Source organism: Urocitellus parryii, chromosome 4 (genome assembly GCF_045843805.1).
Source record: "Urocitellus parryii isolate mUroPar1 chromosome 4, mUroPar1.hap1, whole genome shotgun sequence".
Classification (NCBI taxonomy): Eukaryota; Metazoa; Chordata; class Mammalia; order Rodentia; family Sciuridae; genus Urocitellus; species Urocitellus parryii.
The window spans coordinates 76,583,722-76,607,868 of record NC_135534.1 but is presented as its reverse complement, the minus strand read 5'-3'; the positions used below and the strand labels follow the sequence as shown (position 1 = coordinate 76,607,868).

The 24,147-nt window shown below is 43.1% G+C and overlaps 1 protein-coding gene across 1 annotated transcript; it reads left to right on the top strand.

Moving 5' to 3' along the window:
- The first annotated feature begins 4,490 nt into the window (after window positions 1–4,490).
- Fzd4 (frizzled class receptor 4) lies at window positions 4,491–13,747 on the top strand. The gene is made up of 2 exons (XM_026401504.2): window positions 4,491–5,107; window positions 7,346–13,747. Exons 1-2 carry the CDS (start codon window positions 4,823–4,825, stop codon window positions 8,672–8,674), a joined length of 1,614 nt encoding a protein of 537 aa, XP_026257289.1. The 5' UTR covers window positions 4,491–4,822; the 3' UTR covers window positions 8,675–13,747.
- The last annotated feature ends 10,400 nt before the right edge of the window (window positions 13,748–24,147 follow it).

Below are 24,147 nucleotides of genomic sequence, written 5' to 3'. Positions count from 1 at the left end.
TACTAAGTGCCTTCAATGGTCCGGTTCTATTCTGATCAGGAGCACAATGGAGAACAGGACAAAGCCTCTGACCTCAAAGGTAATGAAAGAGACAAAGAATAAACAAGAACCTTATAATGTAGAACCTTATGTACACTAGGGGGAGAATGGGGGGAGTCCAAAGAAAAAGTACTTGCCTTAAAGAAACTTGTTTCACTTTTGGTCTCATATTCATCTTCCCCAGTGTTACTAAAAGCTTCTTGAAGGCAGAAACCATCTTTTATAAGTCTGCATACCTGCAGTGACACATCTGTAACAATCCATCTCTAGACATCAGCTAATGGCTTGTCAAATACTGAAACAAAATGAGGTAGTGGAGGTAGAAAGTGTGTCTACATTAATTTTTGCCTCCCACAGAGGTCTTGGTTTCTCATCTGTGTGTTAAACCATCACTACCTTCTTATGCTTGCTGAATATATGGGTAGGAGGAACTACTGGGTTTTGATTCCTTGACATCAAGAGCTCAGTGGTGATGATGCTTCCCTCATGACCAGTAGTACAATGGACTAAGAGACTTTGGCTCTGCCAGTTAATAATTGTTACTTAGCCTTTTGGGATGTTTGATTCCTCAACTTGGAGCCAGATCAGTGTTCCCTTCCACCTTCTTCAGTAGACATGGTTTTGTTTTATAACTAGTTTGGGTGCAGGGGAAGACGAAGCATCCAGACTATTTATAAACTGATAGGATGTGGCTTGGTATTTCCCTATGATTCTGTTGTTTTCAGTAAATTCACAATACTTACAAGGTTTTAGTCCCAGCAAAATTTTCCCTCAAAAACCAACAGGGTAATAATAAACTACTTTCTTGCATTTTCTATCAAGACAACTCTTTTTGAGTTCTAAATGTTCTGCCTAGATTCAAAGAAGCTGGTTTCTTCATGAGTGGTTGAAATAAGACTTTTCTTGGAAGCTACTGAATATGGATTAGTTGGATTGTTTCACAGGAAATAAAAAGCAGGCTCTGGGGTGACCACTTCAACACTTAATTGGGTTAGCAAAGAACTGCAAATGAGAGGTTTCCTTTAGGAGGGAAAGGATGTTTACAGCTCCCACCCCCTTAGGTGATGGATTTTAACCTAAACTCTAGTCTTTAAATGCAGCCTTTAATTCAGGAACCATTACAAGAATCTATTAGAGCAGAAAATGTCAGGTTGAAAAATTAACACATCACAGGAGCTAATTAGAACCCGGCCCCTCATTAGATTCAAATAGAGAGCCCTCCAACTGGCCAACAGCCGCTGAAGTCATGTTTGTGGCAGCTCCAAACTGGCTGCATCTTTACCACTCCTGGCTGGACCAAGGAAACTGCCCAGCACTAGGGCCAGAGCCACTAGTGGCCCAGGCCAGGGCTTTAGGTTAACTGAAGGTTCCATTCACACGTCACTATCTTTTCCTCTCAGAAATGCTGTGCATGTCACTGTAACAAAGACAAACATGCCATGCCTGTCACCAGGGGCAGTTGTGGACTGAGTAAACCACTCCATGAGAGGGGGGCTGAAGGGGCTCCAGGCTATTCAGACTTAGCTCTAAGTTGTGGTCTTTGTTTTCTTTCCACATTCAGACTGAAATGTGATTCCCCTGGCTTTCTTTTTTGGAAAATACCTAGAAAGAAAAGCTGTTGACAGGAAAAGCTTCTGACAGGGAAGGGGCTTCTTCAAGTGTTCTCATAGGAGACAGTTGCTTCAAACATGCTGAGGCAGGGATGCCAGGCCTAGAAGGAGGTCAGGATCACAAAAGGGTCATCTTTACCTGTGGATTAGGCTAGGTGTTAAGCAGTTTCCTCTATGAGAGCAGTAACACTCACACACACACACACACACACACACACACAGTTTAGGGCCTGGTCCATATGCATCTGAGCCTTCTCCACTACTTACTATGTGATCTTGGGTAAATTGCTTTACTTCTCAAAATATATCTTCTCAGGTTGTGAGAAATAAATGAAATGAATGTAAGTCATGGAACACAGTGTTTGGCTCAGAGTCAGGGTTCTACATGAGTTCTCTTTTATTTTTATTGAGTTGGTAATAGTATTCTTTCACCCAGCACACATGATGTCCTCTCTCTGTGTGCCCTGTGTAAGGAGCAGGTCCTCCTCTTGACTGCAGAGAGTTCATTCCTTCATAAACCATACATTTGTGCCTTTAGCAGGGAGCATGCCTCCCTCCTCTTCCTGCTCTAGGAGAAGGGCCAATGTCACACTAACTGCTTTGTTCAATGGCTCAGAATTCTGCAGGTCAGCCCAGTTGAGTAGCCCTCCAAACTCAGCTACCTCCACCTGTGATTTACCCACAATTATCTATCTGTACATTTATCACACTGAGTTACTGATGTTTGTTTATTGTTTGTCTCCTGTGTGATCCTAGAGGATGGGGATCAGGTATTCATTTAATCTCTTCACCTAATATGTTCATCTCTGTAGCCCAAATGATTAATAGATAGTTTGCTCTGTTCATCTGGTTATCTATTCTTCTGTGTAGGCTAACGGTCTCATGTGTTACTCAGCATAAGTGCTTCAAGCCAAAGAGTCACCCCTACTGCTGAGTACATTGATATCCACATGGGGACTTTTTCTGGGGAAATAACGTTGATTTCCATCTTTGAAGGGCCTCAATTGGGCCATGATCTGATTGGTCCTGTCATTTTCTCTTACTTTGGTTCTAGCCTCAGTTTGCTAATCTCCTTAAGGGGCTGATATACTGCCTCCTTCACAGAGAGGTTATGACCATGACCACAGACCTGCGAATTAATTCTAGGCACAGAGCCAAACACCAAATGAAGTTGATTACATTCTTGCCCTCAGCCAAGTTGAGTTGGTAATATAAGAAAACTAAAAATATACGACAAAATATGAGCACTACATTAATAGTACATTCTTCCAATTTATACCTACTCCCTGCTACGTGCCAGAGAATCAGCTGAAATGGGAGGGTATAAAAAGCCCCAGGAAAACAGTGGCAAGTGTTGAACAAAAAGGTCTCAGGAAGAGGGTAGAAATCCCTCTACCCATATCCTCAGACCTGGGCTGCCAGAGATGTCTTTAACACGTCTGGAAAGCAGGAGGTTGTCCTATAACTGACCTTGTCTAGTGGTCCCAGAAGAAAACAAAACCCAAAACCCAACAATAACCAAGTTATTCAGCATTTACTATGTGCCATTTACTATGTGCCAGACATTGTGCAAAATGACTTACAGGCGTTATCTCAGTTAACTCTCACAACAACTGTGTGAGGTAGACATGAACTTCCCTCAGAAGTTGGCCAGATGTTAGTTTGAGGCTTGGAGAGGCACAGTTGCTCCACCACAGTCAGGCAACAAGTAAACGGTTTAGCAATCCACCTGCTGGAAGTTTCACTGGCTAACGGTAAAGCAGAGAGAGGGTGGAGCACACAAAGCCCCTGAGGTTGAGAATGCAAAAGGAAAGTTAAATGGGTACCCAGGTGGCAAGATCTCCAGATCCCCAGAACCACGTAGAAGCAGGATAAGAAAGAAAGGAGCGCAGGTTGAAGGGAAGTAGGGCCAGGAGGCTGGGGAAGGGAGAGTCCTGGTGCTTGTGCTTCTTCTTGCCCCCAGCACACAGGTCAAGCCTCCCCCCTCCCGCCCTCTCACCATCCCAACCTTATTTAGAAACCGTGTCCCCAAGACAGGAAGGGCGGCGGGCCGAGCAGCACGGAGCGTCCCGGTCTCATTTCCTTTTGAATCCCCCTGTGGAATTTCATTTCATACGGTGAGGAAATCGGAGCGCGAGACCGTCGGCTGGGCGGCTGGTCTGCTGCTCCGGGACGCCTCCCCCGTTCGCGGCCGAAGCAGGTTGGGCCGAGTCTGGGGCGGGAAGAGGGGGGCCCAGCTCCAATCACTGCGAGTTGGGAGTGAAAATAGCTGCGAACTCGCGTTGTACCAGGCACCGTGCTACGCGTTTTACGCGTCATCGCTAATCCTCCCAAGTCACTTTAAGGACGAGGAACCTGACGCCGAGAGGTTGGACAATTTGTTCAAGGTCACACAGCCTAGATTTAAAGCCACAATCTGTGCAAATCCAAATCCTGTGTTCTTTGTGCACGTTTTTATGCTCGACGGGGAGGTGGCCAAGGGTCAAGGTGACAGCTGGAAGGAGGGCACGAAAGGGGGCATCGAGGCGACCTCACTGCTCACCTGGGACAGAGGGAGCGGTTTGGCTGGGCCAGAGCTACTAGGTTCCGTAGCCGCCTGGCCCCAGCACGCCTCCGGGTGGGAGGAAAACGAGAGTCGGGAAGCTGGCGGGGCGGGGCGGGGCGGTCCGGGGAGCGAGGGAGAATCGGAGAAGGGGGGCTGCGGGCTGAGGCCTGACCCTTCCAGTGGGAGAGCCACCCCGCCCCAACCCCGCCCCTCTCTGCCTGGGGCGCCACCCCATTGGAAAGACTCTCTGTCCGTCTCGCCTCGCCACCGCCCAGAGAATCTCCAGGGCTGCGAAGGGTTGGGGTTGTGAGAGCTGCGCGGCGCAGAGTGCTGGCGGGCTTCGCTGAGACTCCGAGCAGACTTCGCGGTCGCCAGGTTATGGTCTAGCTGCCTGTAGCCATGACCCTCGCAGTCTGTCCCTCGGTCTCAGCCTCGGGCGTCTGATACCCCACACCGACGCGCGCAGCTGCCTAAGAGGCGGCTACTGCCCCCTCATCGCCCTTGGCGCCTTATCACACTCTCTTCCCCAAGAGCTGGGAGCAGCGCGGGCAGCCGGCGCCCCCGTGCAAACTGGGGGTGTCTGCTGGAGCACCCCCCGCCGCCGCCACTGCTGCCCCGGGCTCTGGCCATGGCCTGGCGGGGCGCAGGGCCGAGCGTCCCGGGGGCACCCGGAGGTGTCGGGCTCAGTCTGGGGCTGCTGCTGCAGTTGCTCCTACTGCTGGGGCGGGCATGGAGTTTCGGGGACGAGGAGGAGCGGCGTTGCGACCCCATCCGCATCGCCATGTGCCAGAACCTCGGCTACAACGTGACCAAGATGCCCAACCTGGTGGGGCACGAGCTGCAGACAGACGCCGAGCTCCAGCTGACAACTTTCACGCCGCTGATTCAGTACGGCTGCTCCAGCCAGCTGCAGGTGGGCGTCCCTAACCCCCTCCCCTGGCGTGACCCTTTGAGCAGAGATGCCCCAAACTCCTTCTGTGGAGCTCATGCTAAATCGAGACCCCTGTCCCCTTTCTAGCCTGAGGGTTACAAAACTCCTGGAAAAGTGATTTCCAACCCCACCACCACTTTTCTGTCCCTACTTAGGAACTGGAAGCCAAAATGTTGTGTAAGTCATTTGGCCTGAGAAAGAACCCACTTTTACACCCCGCCCTTCCGTTTTTCTCCCCTGCCCACCCATGTCTGGCCAAGCCCCTAACCCCAGTGGAGCTGAGGGTTATCTTTGCCAAGGATTCCAGCCACTGCTCGGTGGGCGAGTCCTAGGCAGGGGAGCCAAATGGAGTTAAGACTTGGAAGGAGAGATAAGAAGACAGGAACTTCTCCTCCCCTGTCCCTCACCGACCTTCTTTCCTCCTTATTTTGGGGAATGAGTTATTAAATAAAATACTATGGCCCGTTTGCTGCGGAATGACCCCTCCTTGCGTCGTCCCTCTGGTTTTAGAGGTCATACAGGAAGGAGTTAGTTGGGTTGACTTGAGTTCTTTCTCATCCTCAGGGTTGAAGTAAGATTTAGTGTTTGAAAGGAGAGATGAAGTTCCAGAAGTTAGTTTGTAGTTTGGAAGTTTTTTTTTTCAGTCATTAAAATTTTTTAAACTTATGTAATGTGTAATGACAGAAATTGTCTTAGAATAATAAGTGAAGAAAGAATATGCATATGTAGGGTAATTGTAATCTTGCAACAACCAATTCATTATGGGGAAAGACTGAAAGGAAAATTTAAAAACTTAACATTCATTGGTTTTTGGTTGAGAAAACTGAGTGATTTTTAGAAATTTAGAAAAGAAAGCAGTTGAGGGGGAAAAAAAATAGAGATTAGTTGTCCAGGCTAAAAGCTTCAGAAATCTATGGTTCTGGCTGCAACTTCTGAGAGATAAGAAACAGACATACAGCTTACTTACTAGCTGCATGTTTTTACATAGGTCATTTTAAAAGTTGGATTGTGGTTTTGGAAAGATAGATGGGATTAGACCTGTTGCTGGTGGAATATCCCTTTGGAAATTTCAGAACTTTAGAACTAGGTTATAAAAGCTTAAGAAATGATCCTCTAGCTCTCAGTTTGGAAACAGCACATATCCTGACATCAGTGGCAATTTTGTTGGAGAAACAGCTTTTGCAGGGATATATATTTTTAATTACATGTATCCTGGGGAAGCAGCCAAGCTGTTTTGAAGGACAGGCCAGGATCCCTTTACATGCTGGAAAATAGTTACTTGTAACTCTAGACTTCATAGACAACATCTGTAAGGAGCCAAGGAGACTGTTTATCAATGCTGGAGGAATTGAGGACAGCAACTGGACTCTCCCCTGCTGGTATTGCAGTTTCAGGGACTTAACATTTACATTTTCCTATTGTGCTTTATTACTATTCATTGAGGAAACCCTAGCCAAACAAATCCCCAGTGACCAGAGACCTCAATCTGTATCTTATCCTTGGGTCTAACAGTGTCTCTGTTGTTATATTTTCATTTTCAATATGGGACTGATTTTTAAAAATGTAAAGAATAAAATAGAGGAAAAGAGAAAATTAACAAGATATGTGTGTGTATAAATATATTTACATTACATTTATTTTTTTCTTTAATATTTTTGTTGTTGCAGATGGACACAATACCTTTCCTTTATTTTTATGTGGTGCTGAGGATTGAACCCCAGTGTCTCTGGCGTGCCTGGCGGGCGCTTTACCACTGAGCTATAACCCCAGCCCACATTATTTTTATTTTTGAGGTGTTGAAGAAATGAGGACAAAAGTGAGCACCCCATCACTTAAATAAATGAATTATTTTATTAGACTCTTCAACTTTTTCAAATAGTAGCTAAAAAGGAGAGGGAGATTGAAAACCAGTTTTTAAAAGTTTATTTTCTTAAGGGTGATGGTGTGAAAAGGGATTATATAATTCTTAAGACCCTTCTTATTTATGTATTTATTTATTTAGTGTTCCTCTGGACAGGACTACTAGAGCCAAACTAAGTGTATAAAAGTGATGGATTATTAGGCACCCTTGTTTGAAGGCAGAGTAAACAGACTCATAGTAGGCTGGTTTAAAAGTAGATATATATATACATTGCCTGGAAGCATTCACTCAACTTTGTGCAAGCATTTGGCCAAACTTCCAAGTCATTGTTTTCTTTGTTCATTTCGTTACTTTTCCAGTTCTTCCTTTGTTCGGTTTATGTGCCAATGTGCACAGAGAAGATCAACATCCCCATCGGCCCATGTGGCGGTATGTGTCTTTCTGTCAAGAGACGCTGTGAACCGGTCCTGAAGGAATTTGGATTTGCCTGGCCAGAGAGCCTAAATTGCAGCAAATTCCCACCACAGAACGACCACAATCACATGTGCATGGAAGGGCCAGGTGATGAAGAGGTGCCCTTACCTCACAAAACCCCTGTACAGCCTGGGGAGGAGTGTCACTCCGTGGGAACCAATTCAGATCAGTATATCTGGGTGAAAAGGAGCCTGAACTGCGTTCTTAAGTGTGGCTACGATGCTGGTTTATACAGCCGCTCAGCCAAGGAGTTCACTGATACCTGGATGGCGGTGTGGGCCAGCCTGTGCTTCATCTCCACTGCCTTCACCGTGCTGACCTTTCTGATTGATTCTTCCAGGTTTTCTTACCCTGAGCGCCCCATCATATTTCTCAGTATGTGCTATAATATTTATAGCATTGCTTATATTGTCAGGCTGACTGTAGGCCGGGAAAGGATATCCTGCGATTTTGAAGAGGCAGCAGAACCCGTTCTTATCCAAGAAGGACTTAAGAACACAGGATGTGCAATAATTTTCTTGCTGATGTACTTTTTTGGAATGGCCAGCTCCATTTGGTGGGTTATTCTGACACTCACTTGGTTTTTGGCAGCAGGACTCAAATGGGGTCATGAAGCCATTGAAATGCACAGCTCTTATTTCCACATTGCAGCCTGGGCCATCCCAGCAGTGAAGACTATTGTTATCTTGATTATGAGATTGGTGGATGCCGATGAACTGACTGGCCTGTGCTATGTTGGGAATCAAAACCTTGATGCCCTCACTGGCTTTGTGGTGGCCCCTCTCTTCACTTATTTGGTGATTGGAACTTTGTTCATTGCTGCAGGTTTGGTGGCCTTATTCAAAATTCGGTCAAATCTTCAAAAGGATGGGACAAAGACAGACAAATTGGAAAGACTGATGGTCAAGATTGGGGTCTTCTCAGTACTGTATACCGTTCCTGCAACCTGTGTGATTGCCTGTTATTTCTATGAAATCTCTAATTGGGCAATCTTTCGGTATTCTGCAGATGACTCCAATATGGCTGTTGAAATGTTGAAAATTTTTATGTCTTTGCTTGTGGGCATCACTTCAGGCATGTGGATCTGGTCTGCCAAAACGCTTCACACGTGGCAGAAGTGTTCCAACAGATTGGTGAATTCTGGGAAGGTAAAGAGAGAGAAGAGAGGGAATGGTTGGGTGAAGCCTGGGAAAGGCAATGAAACTGTGGTGTAAGGCTTAGCCAGCCTCCACACTTTCTTCATCTTGAAGTGGGGTTGTCAGCATTTCTGTGGAAGTGCCACTAAAAGTTTTATGTGGTGAATGTCAGTTTGAACAAACTAGCAACACTTAAGAGATCCCCATCAACCCACCACCCCTCACCCCCACCCCAGCATCATAAAAAGCAGTGATCTTGCTGCAGACTTTGAAATTATCCAAAATGGAAAAGCCAGTTAGAGGCTTGCAAAGCTGTGAAAAATCAAGATGTTGATCACTTTAGCAGGTTGCAGCTTGGAGCATGGAGGTCCTGCCTAGATCCAAAAAGTCCAGGGTGATGCTGTTTTTCTCTACTGGGTGGGATTTGAGTGTGAGTTGGTAACTTGCAGGGAGAAAGATTAATTTTTAAATCCTTTTAAATTCTAAATACTAACTAGGTCTTTCAGATAGCAAAGTGATCTATAAACACTGGAAATGCTGGGTTCAGAGAAGTGTTACAAGAGTTTTATAGTTTGGCTGATCTAACATAAACAACTGTGGTGCACTGTCTTCTGTTTAGAACTTTGTAGATTGCACTCCCAAGAGGTGGTGTCAAAATCTTCCAGTGCCTTTGTCATAAAACAGAATTGTTTGAACAAACAAAAGTACTGTACTAACACACACAAGGTATCCAGTGGATTTTTCTTCTCTTCCTCTCTTTAAATTTCAACATCTCTGTTCTAGGCTGCTGTTGTTTTCTTCGTTTTACACTAATGACCCCCCAAAAGTTATTTTTATAGGAATATTTGCACTGCAGCATGCCTAATGAGGAGAAAAGGAAGGGTGGTTCACGTTCTGACAATCACTTAATTCAGAGGAAAAATGAGATTTACTAAGTTGACTTACCTTGGCAACCCCAGAGACCTCTTGCATTGAGCAATGGGGACTTAATATATTTTACTTTGTGTGATTGCATCTGTGCAGACGCCAGTCTGGAAGAGCTAAAATGTTAAATTTCTTGGCAACTTTGCATTCACACAGATTAACTGTGTAATTTGTGTGTGTCAATTACAATTAAAAGCGCATTCTTGGACCATGACATAGTATACTCAACTGACTTTAAAACTATGGTCAACTGCATTCTTAGAATGATAGTGCCTTTTTCCCTTGGCATAGGAATGTTATCAGAGTCTGGTCTACTTACCACCATGGAGACTTATTCAGTTTTGTAAAGGGAACTAAGGACAGCTAATCCAACTACTTGGTGCATAATTGTTCCTTAGTAATTGGCAAAGGCTCCTTATAAGATTTCATTGGAGGCAGTGTGGCCTGGAGTATTTATATGGTGCTTAATGAATCTCCAGAATGCCAGCCAGGAGCTGGATTGGTTAGCAGGGAATAAAGTGTAGACCATATGAAATGAACTGCAAACCCTAACAGCACAGGTCTTAATTGCCTTTTGCAGAGGTATCCAGAGCTTTTAAAATTTATGCTTTACGTTTCTCACAAGGGGGCACCCCCTAGCAACCTATCAAAAATTCCAGTTCTTTTAAAATTGTTAACTGGCCTTTCTCTTAACTCGCCTTAGGCCTTCTAATCACCAGATCTCTGGGACAATTTGTTGTCAGTGTCACAGGTTGCTCTTCTTATAACTCATACATGACATTTTGCTTCAGCAACTGCTTTGCAATGACTCATTTATTAATCCATGCCTTTTTAAAAAATAGGAGGAAAGGTCATTTTTCTTTTTCTATTGCACTCTAAGTTCAGAAACATTTATAGGGACTCAAATTCCAAATAGGTAATCGAATTCTGAAAATAAGCATGGCTTTTTTGTTTGAGCTTTATACCAATGGTTTGATGTTTCCCTTCCTTCTTTGTTTTTGTGTATAATTGAGCAGTCTGAGATCCAGATGTGCATAAAGTGCATTATGTGTTTGTAAGAGAAAATCTTGAGACTTTTTAGATAGAAACTTTGTGGGCCTGGGTGGCCCCTGCTGCTTCATGTGATCTGAGTACCTAGGTTGGACTTCGGGTTAGAGCTATAGGAGCATGAGAACTGATCCCGGGAAGGGCCAGTTGCCTGATTGCATTGCCTAATGTAAAATGTGAACTCCGTGCTGCTTGCAGATAGTTCCCATAGCTGTCCAGGGCCCTGGAGCATGCACCCAGGGGCAGAGCCTGCCCTTACTCACGCTCCGCTCTGGTGTCTGGGGAGTTGTGCAGACATTCTGGCCCAGGAAAAAGAAGGACCATGCAGTGGGGGAACTGGCCTTAGTGTTAGAGTAGAGGGGTTTGTTATGTAGTATTCTTTGTAACATTTCAGTGATTTTTGTGACCAAGACAGAACCTAGCAGAGGGATGGGCAATATTGGTCAATGATTAAATAATAATCCTAACAATAAAAGGGCACTTAAGTGAACCTATACTACAGAGTTCTGGAGTAGTGTCCTGACAACGTTTTGCAGTTTCACTGTCTATTCCACAAATATCTTGCCTTCTCAGGAGAAGGCACATTTGATCAGAAGTAGCCATAGGTGCAGACTGGATTAGTAGTGTTGGCAATGCAACAGGGTTATAGGCCTTTCCTTTCACATTCCAGACAATGGAGTGTTTACAGTTTCAGGAAAGGAACTCTGTGACTGAGGAGTCAGTTACCAACAAACTTCAAGTGACTCCGTTGCCTCTTAAATTGATATTTGTTTAAAAAATAAAAGTCAATTATCAGCACATTTATTGAGTGCCAACTGTGTGTAAAGCCCTGTGTTAGGCGCTTGGGGATGTCCTGGGAGATAGGCTGTGTTTGTCTAAGGGATGTAGTAGGGTGGGGATGCACTTGGGTCTGCTAAACTTTGCTATTGGTTTTTGAAGGACTTGGGGCCTCTGGAATTCACATCTGTTTTTTCTGTTTCCTTCCCACAAACCTCTTCTTGGGTCTCTCTACCTTTAACATATCTCTAATCCGTTCCCAAGATTCCTTCCAAATCAATTACAGGGGTTTTGACAAAAAGCATCAACTTTGCTTCATGACAATTTCCATAGAAATCCCCAAGGAAGACTCAGAATAGGCTGTAAGGAAACAAGCTCCTGCACTAATATAATTTTGGGGGTAGGCAAGTCAGAGCTCTGGGTGCTCCCTGGGATTTGTGTAGAAATATTTGAAGACGGTGTCTTGCTAGAGGAAAAGTTAGATTTATTTTTCTTTCTCTGAAATTTAGTATAATAGGTATGCTTATGGCTTTCTACAAAAATCCCTCAGTCTCCAGAGATTAAACAGGGCCAAGGGCACCTCTGTCCAACCTCATCTCTGGCAGACTCCTTTCTTTGGCTTATACAGGCTAAACCTCAGGGCAGAGGAACATGGAGTAGGGTAGAACTGGCCAGAACCATCCTGTTGAACTACTTGGTTGATTCAGATCCTTTTTCCTTAATGGAGACCCATTTCCTGTTCACTGAGACTGCTTCTGAACTGGCAGCTTGCTTAGGGGCCTGAAACCTGAGAAGGGGTGACACTTTTCATTTCCTTAACACGCTTTCTGACTTTCCTTTCCCTGGTCATTCCTTCACCTGCACTTCTGCATTAGATGCTGAATTGTGATTCTATTCAACAACCCCAGCTGTATGTCTCTGGACCCCTTCGGCCTCCTGGTTATAAAATTAAGTTCTTTTTGTGATAGAACCAGGCTGGAATCTGACGACACAAAGATGAACTCAACACACTCACCCTGAAGGGACAGGCTCAGTTTAAAAAGATTTTGCCAGGAAGGTGCAATCTTTGGCAGCAGTTAGGAAAGGGAGCCACGTAGGGCTGGAGATGTGGCTCAGTGGTAGAATGCACAAAGTAAAGCATAAGTCCCCGGGATTGATCCCCAGTGTTGGAGGAAAAAAAGAAAAGGAGCCAGAGCACAGATTTTGGAAGGAGCCTTTTAAAATCTTTCTACATCCTGAATTTCATTCTGTGATGGAAGGCACTGGATAGAGTTGCTATTCCAGCCTATCATATAAGTCTGACAGTTCTCCATGTTCCTTTATTGTACTTGAGTTCAGAGTCCCTGTCTAGGTTTGCATCATATCTGGCAAAGGACCTGGGTTATCATTTTTCCTCCATGGCTAGGTCACAGATCTTGGAAACTACTAGGAGAGCATTTTGCTCCTACCTGGAAACAGATCCTAGAAGCTTAAATAATGGATTTTTGTTTCACTGTAGCCTGGATAGAGGTTTTCTGTTGCTGCCTCTTGCCATACATATGTGAAGTAATAGCATGCTTGACAGTACCAGGAGGGAAGTGAGCCACAGATGCCCCTCACATGCCTCTTCCCTGGCTAGCCTAGTTGCCTTGATAGTTGCCTGTTTCTGCTTTACCTATTTCCTTTCTTTGCATCAGCAAATTCCTAGTATTCATCCAGGCAATTTATAGAGGGCCTTTTGGGGGTCCTGTATGAGCCATATCCTCAAAGCTTTTGTACCTCCTTGATCTCTGATTAATATTCAGTCCATGACCACTGTCATACCCCATAAGGCTTCTGAAAAGGGTGAAAGCAGCTCTGTCCCACAAAGGTTTGTTCCATCTTCCCTCCCAGGTGGTGAAAAGTTTCCAAATCCTGTTAATAGGCTTAGACTCTGACTTGGCTGTGTTTGGGGAGGGGTAAGCTGCTTTCTAGAGCTCTCCCAGTGAGGCATGTCGGTGGTTCTGAATTTCTTCTACCTCACAGGGTGTTGTGAGGCTTTAGAAGGTCTAAGCATGAAGACCCTTTGAGTTCTTCATAAGAAAGACGTTAACTGCTATATTCAACCTGCTTTGTGCAGCAGTCAAGCTAGTTGGTCTGGGGCCTTTTCTTGGATCCTTATGCCACCCCACAGCTCCAGAAACCTGGAGGCCAACCTGGGGGATTTTCAGATGTTCCATATAGAGGTACCTATATATGTAACTCCTTCTACACTTTCCCTGAAAGAATTGCGGAATTTCAAAGGAAATGGACCCTGCTTTTAAAGATGTACAAAAGTATGTCTGCATTGATGTCTGTACTGTAAATTTCTAATTTATCACTGTACAAAAAAAAACTTTGCTATTTAATTTTTGTATTAAAGGAAAATAAAGTTTTGTTTATTAAGTGGTGTGTGATTTGGCGTGTTACTGAAGTGTGTTGTGGCCCTTGGGAAGCACACATACTCAGCAATGAGAAATAGAGGATCCCGTTTGCAGGACAGATTGAGAAATGCTTTCCGAGAGCCTCTTTGTTTCTTTTTTTGCTAGTGCTATTTTTCCCCTCTGGGATTTCTCCTGGGTCAGCAAACCCCCACAATCCAAGGTCAACAAAATTTATCACCACTGTGGTCATCAGGAGCACTCAAGTGGATCACATGATGCTTTGGATGTAACTGTAGCTCTCAAGTTGTTATCCCAATGACACCTTTCTTGGCATTTTTGGGAGGTGGCCATCTTTACCTTCCCAGTCCCACTGACTTAATTTGGTGGTCAGGAAAGTTTTCTTATCACCACTGCGGCTTCAATCTTCCAGAAAAGGGAAGTCTCTCCCCAACCCTATTTAAATTTCTTTTAACTTTGAATTTTTACCATTTTTTTTTCTGGCACATAATTGTTCTGTTTTGTGTAATAGACATGCATGAGTTACACCAGTTAGTCAAGAAAATGTCTTCCTTAGCTAATTTTATAAGTTGGGTGGTCTATGTCCCTATATCCAGAAAAGTCATCAGACAAAACACAATCAAAGCAATTATCAGGAGGTTGTCATAGGATCCAATAATATTGTGGACCACACAGAGAGGGAAGGAGGGCCACTGCCATTGGAGATATCTTCTGATGTCCCAAATGAGATCAGCTCTCTTGGTTGGTTTTAAATTGCTTCCCACCCTTCAGCTCCACTTGAATACCATTCGTCTTAGGTGAGTAAAAGCCCAGTGAACAAGGATTTGCAATACTACTCTCCTTATCTACAGATTGCTATTGTATTTTTATCTCAAACCCTAACTGAAGGGAGGTATGTAATTTAAATTCTCTTCCCTATAAGACAGACTGTGTTTCTCGTTCCATTACCTACTCATTAAGTAGTTATGAAGTTAAGGAAAAGTCAACACAATCTGGAATGAATTCATAATAATCCCTTGCACTTATAGAAACACTTTCCCAATAGAAAATGCTTCACACAATTTTCTTTTATTCTGTTGGCATTTCTGAAGTAAGGCAAGCCTTATCTGCCTTTAGAGAGGAGAAGCCAAGACTTACAGAGGGCAAGGGTAACCCAAAGGGGAGTTAGTAGGTTGGGTAGTCAGAGCTTCTGATTCCTAGCTCAGAGTTTTGTTTTTATTTTACACAGGATTTCATTTTGTTTTCATTTTACATTCCTACGGGTTGCACTATGTCCCTCTGAAAGTTATGTTGGAGCCCTAATCCTCAATACCTGTGAATGTGACCTTATTTGGAAAATAGGGTCGTTGCAGATGTAATTAAGTTAAAATGAGCTCATACTAGATTAGGGTGGGCCCTAATCCAATAACTGGTATCCATCTTATGAGAGGGAAATTTAGACACAGACACAGGAAAATGCCATGTGAAGGCAGAGGTTGAAGTTACACAGCTGCAGACCAAACAAGAAACCCCAAGGACAGCTGGAAGACAGGCATAGAGGAGTCTTCCCTAGAGCCTCCAGAGGGAGCCAACCTCGATTTCAGACTTCTAGCCTCCAGAACTGTGCAAGAATAAATTTCTGTTGTCTTAAGTCATCCAGTTTGTGATAATTTGTTATGGAGACCCTAACTAATACATATTCAATTCCTTTGATTTCTTTAGTGCAAGTAGTTCATTGAGAGTGGGTAAATACTTTGGCAGACATCTCCCTTAATAATAAGAACTGACCATGAGCTTCTATTTTTTAAGGATTATGTGGTATAATCACTATAGTAAATATCATTATCATAAACTGGACACCTCTAGAGTAAGCCCCATGATCCCTGACACAACTTGTTTGAACTCTTGGCTGATTTCCCACCCACCCATTCCCCAACAGAATCTCTATGTGCAGGGCCAGGACCCTAACTGGAATGTGGCCCAAGGGTTTTTTAGCATTTCTGCCCTGAGAACTGATTTTTTCTTTTTCCCGTTTTAGCTTTCACAAGCAATCATAATTTTAAAGTTGAGCTGACTCTTGACTAAAGAGGTCAGCCTTGCCTCCTGTTTTTAGAGGTTCTGTGAACGGAAATAAACTACACTGGGAGAGGGATTTGTCCTCTCCTCAGTTTTCCTTTGCAATGCAGCTGAGTTGGTAGTACTGGGAGCATCTCACTAAATGTCCTAACAATCTACTAGACCTGCAAAGATTTAGTCCAAAAGGTTTTCCAAGTGGATCTTGGCATCACCTGAAATTGCTAGGACCACTCTGTCCTCTTCCTTCCGTGTCTTTGATCCTAAGCCTAAGAGACCCATGAATTATTTCATCAGCCTTCATGGTGAAGGATTCCAACTTCTTAAATTCCCCAGAGAGAGAATACAATATCAAATGTATTACGTTTCTCATCAATTGCCTGATTTTCATTAGTCTCCTATCTGGTTTCCTGTTAGCATCTATAGGGAAGTTTTAAATTCTTCCTGTGAAGAAGTTTAGTCTGAAATAAACCTACAATAGGACAAAGAACATACAAATTTTATTATGTGCCTAAGTGTGAGAACCACACACACATTGAATTTGAGACGCAAAGGGTGGCAGAGGTGCGGGGGCAAAATAGTTGAACCTTCTATAGAGCTTAACAAAGATGTAGGGATTGGGCCCTCCAGTGAGAAGGAAGGGGATGCAGATGATGGAAGGTTATGGAAGAGAATATGCATGGCCCATGAGCAAGCGTTGCCTTCTTAATGTGGATGAAGTCTCCCAGGTCACCGCCTTCTGAGGCAATCTCTATCTGGGCTAGGTGCCACACCTCCAATCTCTCTTTCCTCTGGGGGTCTTCGCTAGGCAGAAAGAAGGAAGGGATGTCAGATGGAAAATGCTGTGCCTATCTCCTCTGTTTACTAATAAAGCTAGATATAAATTTATTTTAAGGTTAGCTTTTCAGAGCTATTGCATGTGTCTGCAGAGGTCCGCAGTTTCTCTGAATAACCAACTTGATGTATGCCTAAGAAACACATTTGGGGTGGGATTCTTGGATCTCCCTCACACCTAATCCTATTTTCACCCAAGAGCGTGTTTAATCTCATGGTTAGCCCACATTATCAATGCCTTTCTATTATAGAGATTAAATGATTGGCTATCTAAATTTCCCCAAATGCCTGAGGATTATATCATTTCACTTGATATGAGGTCAATGGCTACAGTATAAAGGCATGAGATAGAATTGATAAGTCACATAGAAGAACCTGTCCTGGTTTTCATTATTTTCCTCTCACCTCTTGCCCATGCATATGTACTTTTCCCCTTTGCCTGGAATGTTCTTTCTGTCTTTCTTCAACTAGGTTACGTTTCTTCTTCCTTCAGGGCTGAAGTCTGTGTGGCCTCTTCTGGGAAAACTTCCCTGAGTCTTCTGACTGTCACTTCCTGCCTTCTTTCCTTCTCACTACTGATTGGTTTAAGCCTCTGCACCTCTGGCTCTGGGAGTGTGGCTGCACTGTTTACAATGGTCTCTGCAGGAGTCTGTTTCCCTTCCTGAGCTCCCTGGCCACCTGGTGCTGCTTCTTGTTGTGTCTCCACAGCCTGGCACAGAGCACTAGTTTAAGGAAGCTTTGAGGAAGGGAGGAAGAAAGGAAGGGAGAGAGGAAGAGAAGACAGGATGAATATAAAGAGAGGAATGGAATAAAGAAGAAAAGCAGGAAGGGAGGGAGAGTGTTACCTTGTTAGGTAGGGCACTGAGGATCTTTGGTGACAAATGTGGATAGCAGAGGAAAGAAATCAAAGGTGACGATAGCTATTGGTTTGGCAGGGCTTTCTGGAAAGATCCTAGGGCACTAATCTCAGAACATTCTCCAGCCTCAAAGATAGATAAGAGAGTGATCACTCACCCAATAAGTTGTCTCTCTTCTCTCTTATTTTCTTCTTCCCCACAACAAATAATCACTGAAGTCTACTGCATATATGACACTAGAGTGGGCTAAGGAAGGAAAGAGGGAAAAATGTTTAAAAAAAATATGAAAGACAAGTCCAGCTTAGAGGACCAAAATTCAGATGATGGAACAGAGAAAGAATTCAGCTGTTATTAACAAGCTTAAAAACCTGGAAAAACAAATCCTCTACTGCTTAGTAAATATTTGTTGAATGGCAGAATGAAGGTCCATCATGTGCCAGCCACTGTCCTGGGAAAGTACTGTGGATGACACTGAGATGAATAAGACACCCTTTGTCTCCAGAAGTTTATGATGGCAAACCACGTGCTCCCTCTGTCCCCCTCTCTTAAATCTGTGTTTCTAGTCTTTTCACACTTAGTATGTAATTTCCTCCTAAACTGCTCATCTAAGCCTTGTTCCATGCAGTCTGGTAGAACATCTTCTGAGTGCCCAGTGTAATGCAGCAGCTTCTGAACTGCTGTCATCTTGTCATTTGACCCATAAAAGGACTTGAAGGAGAGAGTAGGGAAGAAGAAAAAGAGGAAAACGTGGATCACAGAGATTACTCTTTTAAGACTTGATCTACTCCTCACAGCTGCCCTCTAAATTCAATATGTAAAATATAAAAACCAAGACTTATTCATGATGTGCCATTGGAGATACTTTTAATATTTTTTAAGTGTTTTATTTTGGAGATACTTAATCATTATATTCAGTTAACTGCTTCCAATTGTGTGTGTGTGTGTGTGTGTGTGTGTGTGTGTGTGTGTATATATATATATATATATATATATATATATATATATTTTTTTTTTAGGGAGAGTGGTTAAGGAAGAATGAACCCAGTGGTACTCTACTACTAACCTATACCCCCATCTCTTTTTTATTTTATTTTTTTTTTATTTTGAGACAGGGTCTCTTTAAGTTTCCAATGATCCTGCTGCCTCAGCCTCCTGAGGATCTGGGATTACAAGCATGTGCCATGGCACCCAGCTCAGTTGAACATCTCTTCTAGGCATATGTGTTGTTTTATAATAATTGCACCCTGTAGGGCATTTATGTAGGTAGGTCTCCCTTGTCTCCTCTGAACTTTCTTCTTTTGCTACTCCCAGTCATAATTCTAGAAATTCAAAGAGATTGTTCTGTGAAAGAGGTCCATGGTCAGTAGTCCTCCTTTACCCAAAGTGAAAGAGATAAATGTGTGAATAAACGTGGCCATGAGTTGCCCTGAGGGAGGTGTGGGGCAGCAAGTTATTTCAGTGTAACGGGAGCCTAAGATTCTTGCAGTGGGAGGGAAGGTGGGCTGAGGCCAAGTTACAAAAGGCCTTGGAGGCCATATTCTCTCCTGTGCTTGGCACAGGAAAGCCAGCAAGAGGTTGAAAATAAGAAGGCTCATGTCCACTTTGGTACCAACGTGGCTTTTTTGGTTTTTCTCTGGCTGTTGGTGGACTGTGGGCTGGAAAGCAGGCAAGCTGGAGGCATGCATGAGAGCCACTAGGGCCTGAATGAAGGAGGCAGCAGAGATATGGAAACAAGGGGGAATTTTTCAGAGAAAACACAATAGGCTGTGTCCTCTGTGGCCCTGTTCAATGAGCCAAATCTTTATTTCTAAAATGTACTCTAGTGTTTCAGAGGCAAGGAGTTCTGCTTTCTCTGTACATCTGATACAGCACACCCTCACATGAGTAACTTCAGATAAAGAGCACACAGGGCTGAGCCCATGGTTGCACTGACCAAATACTGCTGGACTCTTGGGTTTGTCTGCATTAAGACTCTTCAGGCTAGTCCAGGATCAGTAGGACATCAAATGGTAATGGAAGGGACCGAGCCATTGTAATAGAGGGTAGTGTTCAGTCATTTATGGAGTACTAAGGCACCCACCAGCTTGTTGGAACTAAGAGTTTTCTACCATGACTTATGTCGTGAAGTAGCTGAAACAATTCTATCATAAAGGCTTAATTTTGTAGAAACTTAATCTCAGACATGTCTCCTATCTAGGTTTTCTTTCTTGACACAGCTTTCTTTGATGGCTACTGTTATCAGTAAAAGTCGGTATTGCCTAACAGATCCACTGAAAAAGATATCATAGGCACACACGTTTTTCCTGGTCCTCTTCCCTTTCAATCAGAAATTCTGTATAACATTTTCCATAAGTGAGCAAGAAAACCACTTCCTAGGTTTTTTTTTGTCCCCTCCTCCTTTTTTTTTTTTTTTTTTAAACAACAGACCTTCCTTTTGGATTTGCATCAGCATTTAGCTAACTTCCTGAACACTTCACTCATTTCCTGAACTTATTCTGAGGAAGGAAAAACATCCTCCTTCAGAAATAAATGCAAATAATCGCAGAGATTATTTCTATTAAATAAATAGTGTAAACGCAATGGAATTTCCTGTAAGACACACATTTACCACAGATATTTCAACAAAAATCTATTTGTTATGATCCTGTAGGATCCACTGTATTTGCAGGTCCTCTGGAGGAATTATAATCATTTTGTAAGGTAAGTTCTGAACAGTCATAATACAATGTTTTCTCTAATTAAAAAAAATATATATTTTTTTACTGAGAACTTTGAAGAAAGGGAAATGATTTTTAGGTCAGCATTTTTGAAGCGTGGTTTTTTTTTCAAACAGGATTCTCATGACACCTAGTGGTGAGTGGAGGCAGAACCACTTCAAGGCAGAATATTGATTATAATACAGTATCCCAGAAATCAAGATTTTTTGTTTATGTCTTTGCTCAGGAAGAAACATATGCCTTACAAGTGCTTCTTAGTGGCCCTATATCCTGGGAATCCTGGAAAATTATGGCAGGGAAGCATTTCCCTTTTATGTTTCTGGCCATGCTCTCTTCTCTCGACTGATGTTTCTTCCTCTTGAGTCCACACATCTCCTAGGGCTAACTACCCCCATTTAAGAAGGAGTGAAAAATGTGAAGCTGGGCAGAGGACACAAATCAATATATCAAGGGAGCAATTTTCGAAAAGGCCTCCTCCCATTTGGCTGTGTGTTACTGGAGTAGTCTTGTTCTAAGAGTGTGCTTTGTTCGGGGAGTGGTCTTGTTCTGGGAGTGTGTTTCCTTGGCACCTTAAAGACACACTGCTGGCTTACTGCCTGACATTTCTGAGTGCTTTGCAGGGGGCCTGTACTGTTCTCCAGAGTTTTTTGGTGGCTGATTTCTAAGGAGAGAGGTGATAGGGATATCAGAGAAGCCGTTGGCCCTCCACATCCACCCCTCCTCAACCCTACTCACAGGATCCTTCGGGAAGAGATGGACACCTGGCTTCCTCACACCATCTCCAGGAACAGACATGGGTCTTCCCAAGAGCAAGGTCGGAAGTGTGGTATCCAAGACCCATGGTCAGGCTCTTCCTCCCTCCCAGATGCACCACCCTAGCCTCAGGCTTTGTCTGTGCCCAGCACCAGCCCTTCACGCCTTTTTGCCCTTCTCTGTAGATGGTTGCACATTCTGGTCTCCTCAGTCAGAAGACTCCCTCCATGTCCCTTCTGCTCATTTTTCAGTCCCTGTGTGTATATTTTATCTTCTGGGAGCCTTTGATGATCCCACTGGGCTGACAGTGCCCTCCTTCATGTCATCTCTGAACCCAGTTGGAAAGTTTGTAGTTACACATGACATTATGTTGCTTTTGTATCTCTGTCCTACAGATCTCTGAACTATTCTTTAGCCCAGTACCCTGGCAGCTGTCCATGAGTTCTACAAATACCCAGTGATACCCAGCTCCAACCCTTTGTGGCATTAGACTATTCAACATGCCTGCAGTGTTTTGAAGGGCACACTTTAGGAGTGGGGCAACTAGTTTAAAGGTAGAGTTGACAATCAATTGCAGAACAATTTATTATCCCGAATGACCTCAGCTTCCACCCCCAAGGAACAATCTTCAAGGTTCTGTCTGGTTCTAACATTGTAGGAGTCCATATTTAGGAGAGCCATGATCTAAAATGGGGTTTTTAAAGATCCGAAGTCATTGCAGGGTCTCTACAATTGTTTTAAAAAATATTTTACCCATGCCCATGTCTTTTTTTTTTCTGGGAAGATGGTCTACACCTTTCACAGAAGGGATCTGGGATCTCTGAAGAATACATGCCATTGATTAATAATCACTGGACAAAATGGTGATCTTTATTCAATTTCTACTGGATTGAGAGGAGTTAACACCTTCTTGCATGTTGCAGAAAAAAAGATTTATAATCTAATAGATTTTTTTCTTTCATGCCCTTTGTTAGGGCAAACTTGCAGGTCCCAGTCTGAGATTTAAAAAGAGACTTTCATCCTGAGAGGCTTTGGGACACATTCTATGTGTGCAGCATTCTTGTCTCCCTCCTTAGGTTCTGAATGCAAGGTGAGGCTGTGACCAGACTCCTACTGCTCAAGATCGTGTACTTTTCCCAGGTAGCCCTTTACCTCAGAGGACTGAGTATTCCTTAGGTAAGCTACCAGGCCTTCTCTGGGGACACAACAACATAGAGCCCAAAAGTCCTGCCAGGGGCTGAGACCAGGGGCTGAATTGTAGCTCAGTGGTGGAGCACTCACCTAGCATGTGCAAGACACTGGGTTCGATGCTCAGCATCAAATGGGAATAAGTGAATAAAATAAAGTTATTGTGTCCAACTACAACTATATATATATATATATATATATATATATATATATAAAACTTTGAGACAAGTACTGTGTCTAAAAAATTTTTATTAGTGCATTATGATTATACATAATAGTAGGATTCATTGTACTGTATTTGTACATACACATAACATACCTTGATCAATCTCCTTCCCCAGTTCCTTCCCTCTCTCTTGCCTCCTCCCTTCCTCTGATCTACTTGCTCTACTCTCCTGGTCTCCCTTCTACTACTATTATTTTAATTAGTCCATTAAAATTACATATAACAGCAGATTCACTGTGGTTTATCTGTACATGAACATAGCATTTATTTCATGATAGGACTTTGGCTAGAAACTGGAAAAAGTTTTTTTCCCCCAGTACTTCTAGTAAAACATATATATATATATATATTTTTTTTTCCCCAGTTCCTAGCATAAGGCCTGTCACAAAGTAGATTCATAATAAGCATTTGTTGAAGGAATAAATTAGTTCATTATTTTATAGTGGAGGAAGCTGAAGTGTAGAGATTTTTAGGTGACTTTATGGAGCTTACAAAGCTTGTCCTTGGTAAAGTCAGGATAGGAGTCCATTCTGATATTTCGTTTCTCTTTTGAAAAATGATTGGTTATAGCTGGGGGCCCCAGGTGGACCATCCCTTGGAGCTATTAACACATTCTTTATGGCTTGCTGAATTACAATTATCAGATTACCTGGGAAATATGTGAGCCTTTTACATTTGTGCATAATTGTTTCAAGTGAAAAATCAGAAGGGAAGAATAGTCACAGAAGTTTGAAAATATTTGTGGCTGTCTCAGTAAACTTCTGGAAAAAGCAATTCATCAGATCACCTTTGCTGAGCATGCAATCCTGGGACAATTTAGGCTCTTCTTCTTCCTTCTTCAAACCCTCTCATTCATGAGATTATCTGCTGCAAAGCTGATGTCCTGAATGTGATTGATTACCCTGCACTATCTTGGGGACCTGGGAGTGACCTTCTGCATGCATTTGTAAGGAACCAGCTTGGAAAAAACAACAAAAAACAAAACAAAACAAAAAAAACTTGAAGGCATCCTCTAGTTGGCCTGAGATAAGGGGACCTCGGAGTCTTTTTCATTAGCCTGGCAAAACAATCCGAACAATTAAAAATCCATAAGAAAATACTCCCGTTTCCAGGAGTTTAAAATATACTTTTCAGCCACTCTGTCACATGATACTATCCCTGTGTAAGACAAACAAATGTTTTGGGAGTGAGGGGAGGAGAAAAGGGGAGGAAAGAAGAGAAGGAAAGGAGATTAGCAGAGAAAGGGAGGAAGGAGGAATGAAGGGGGAGGAGAGGTGGGATGCAGAAAAAAAGAGAGGGGGAGACTGAATATATTTGGAAAGAGAAACAGGACAAATATTGACCTGAATGATCCCAGGAGCTAAATCTAATCATCAGAATGAACTAATACAACTCACCTTTGTTAAACTCAACTCGACATTAATAGTTCTACTCTGAAAGAAGCTGTAAGGTACAGTGAAACAATATGGGTTTGAGTTTGGCTCTCATGCTAATTTGCCATGTGGACATGAATATGTCCCTTCAGTTCCCAGGCCTCAGTTTTCCCATCCAGAAATGGGGGAAATAAATGGAACAGGACATATGAAAGTAATTTGAAAAATGGAGTGTGACATAAGCAAACACAGTCTCAAATTTACACTCAGGCTGGATCTATTCCACTTAAATCAAAACAGGCTTTGACACGCCTACAGCTCTCCTCCTCACAGGCTCAGGGAAGTTTTCTACCTTGTGTTTTTAAAATAAACAAATACATGAATAATCCAGTGATCTTATTACA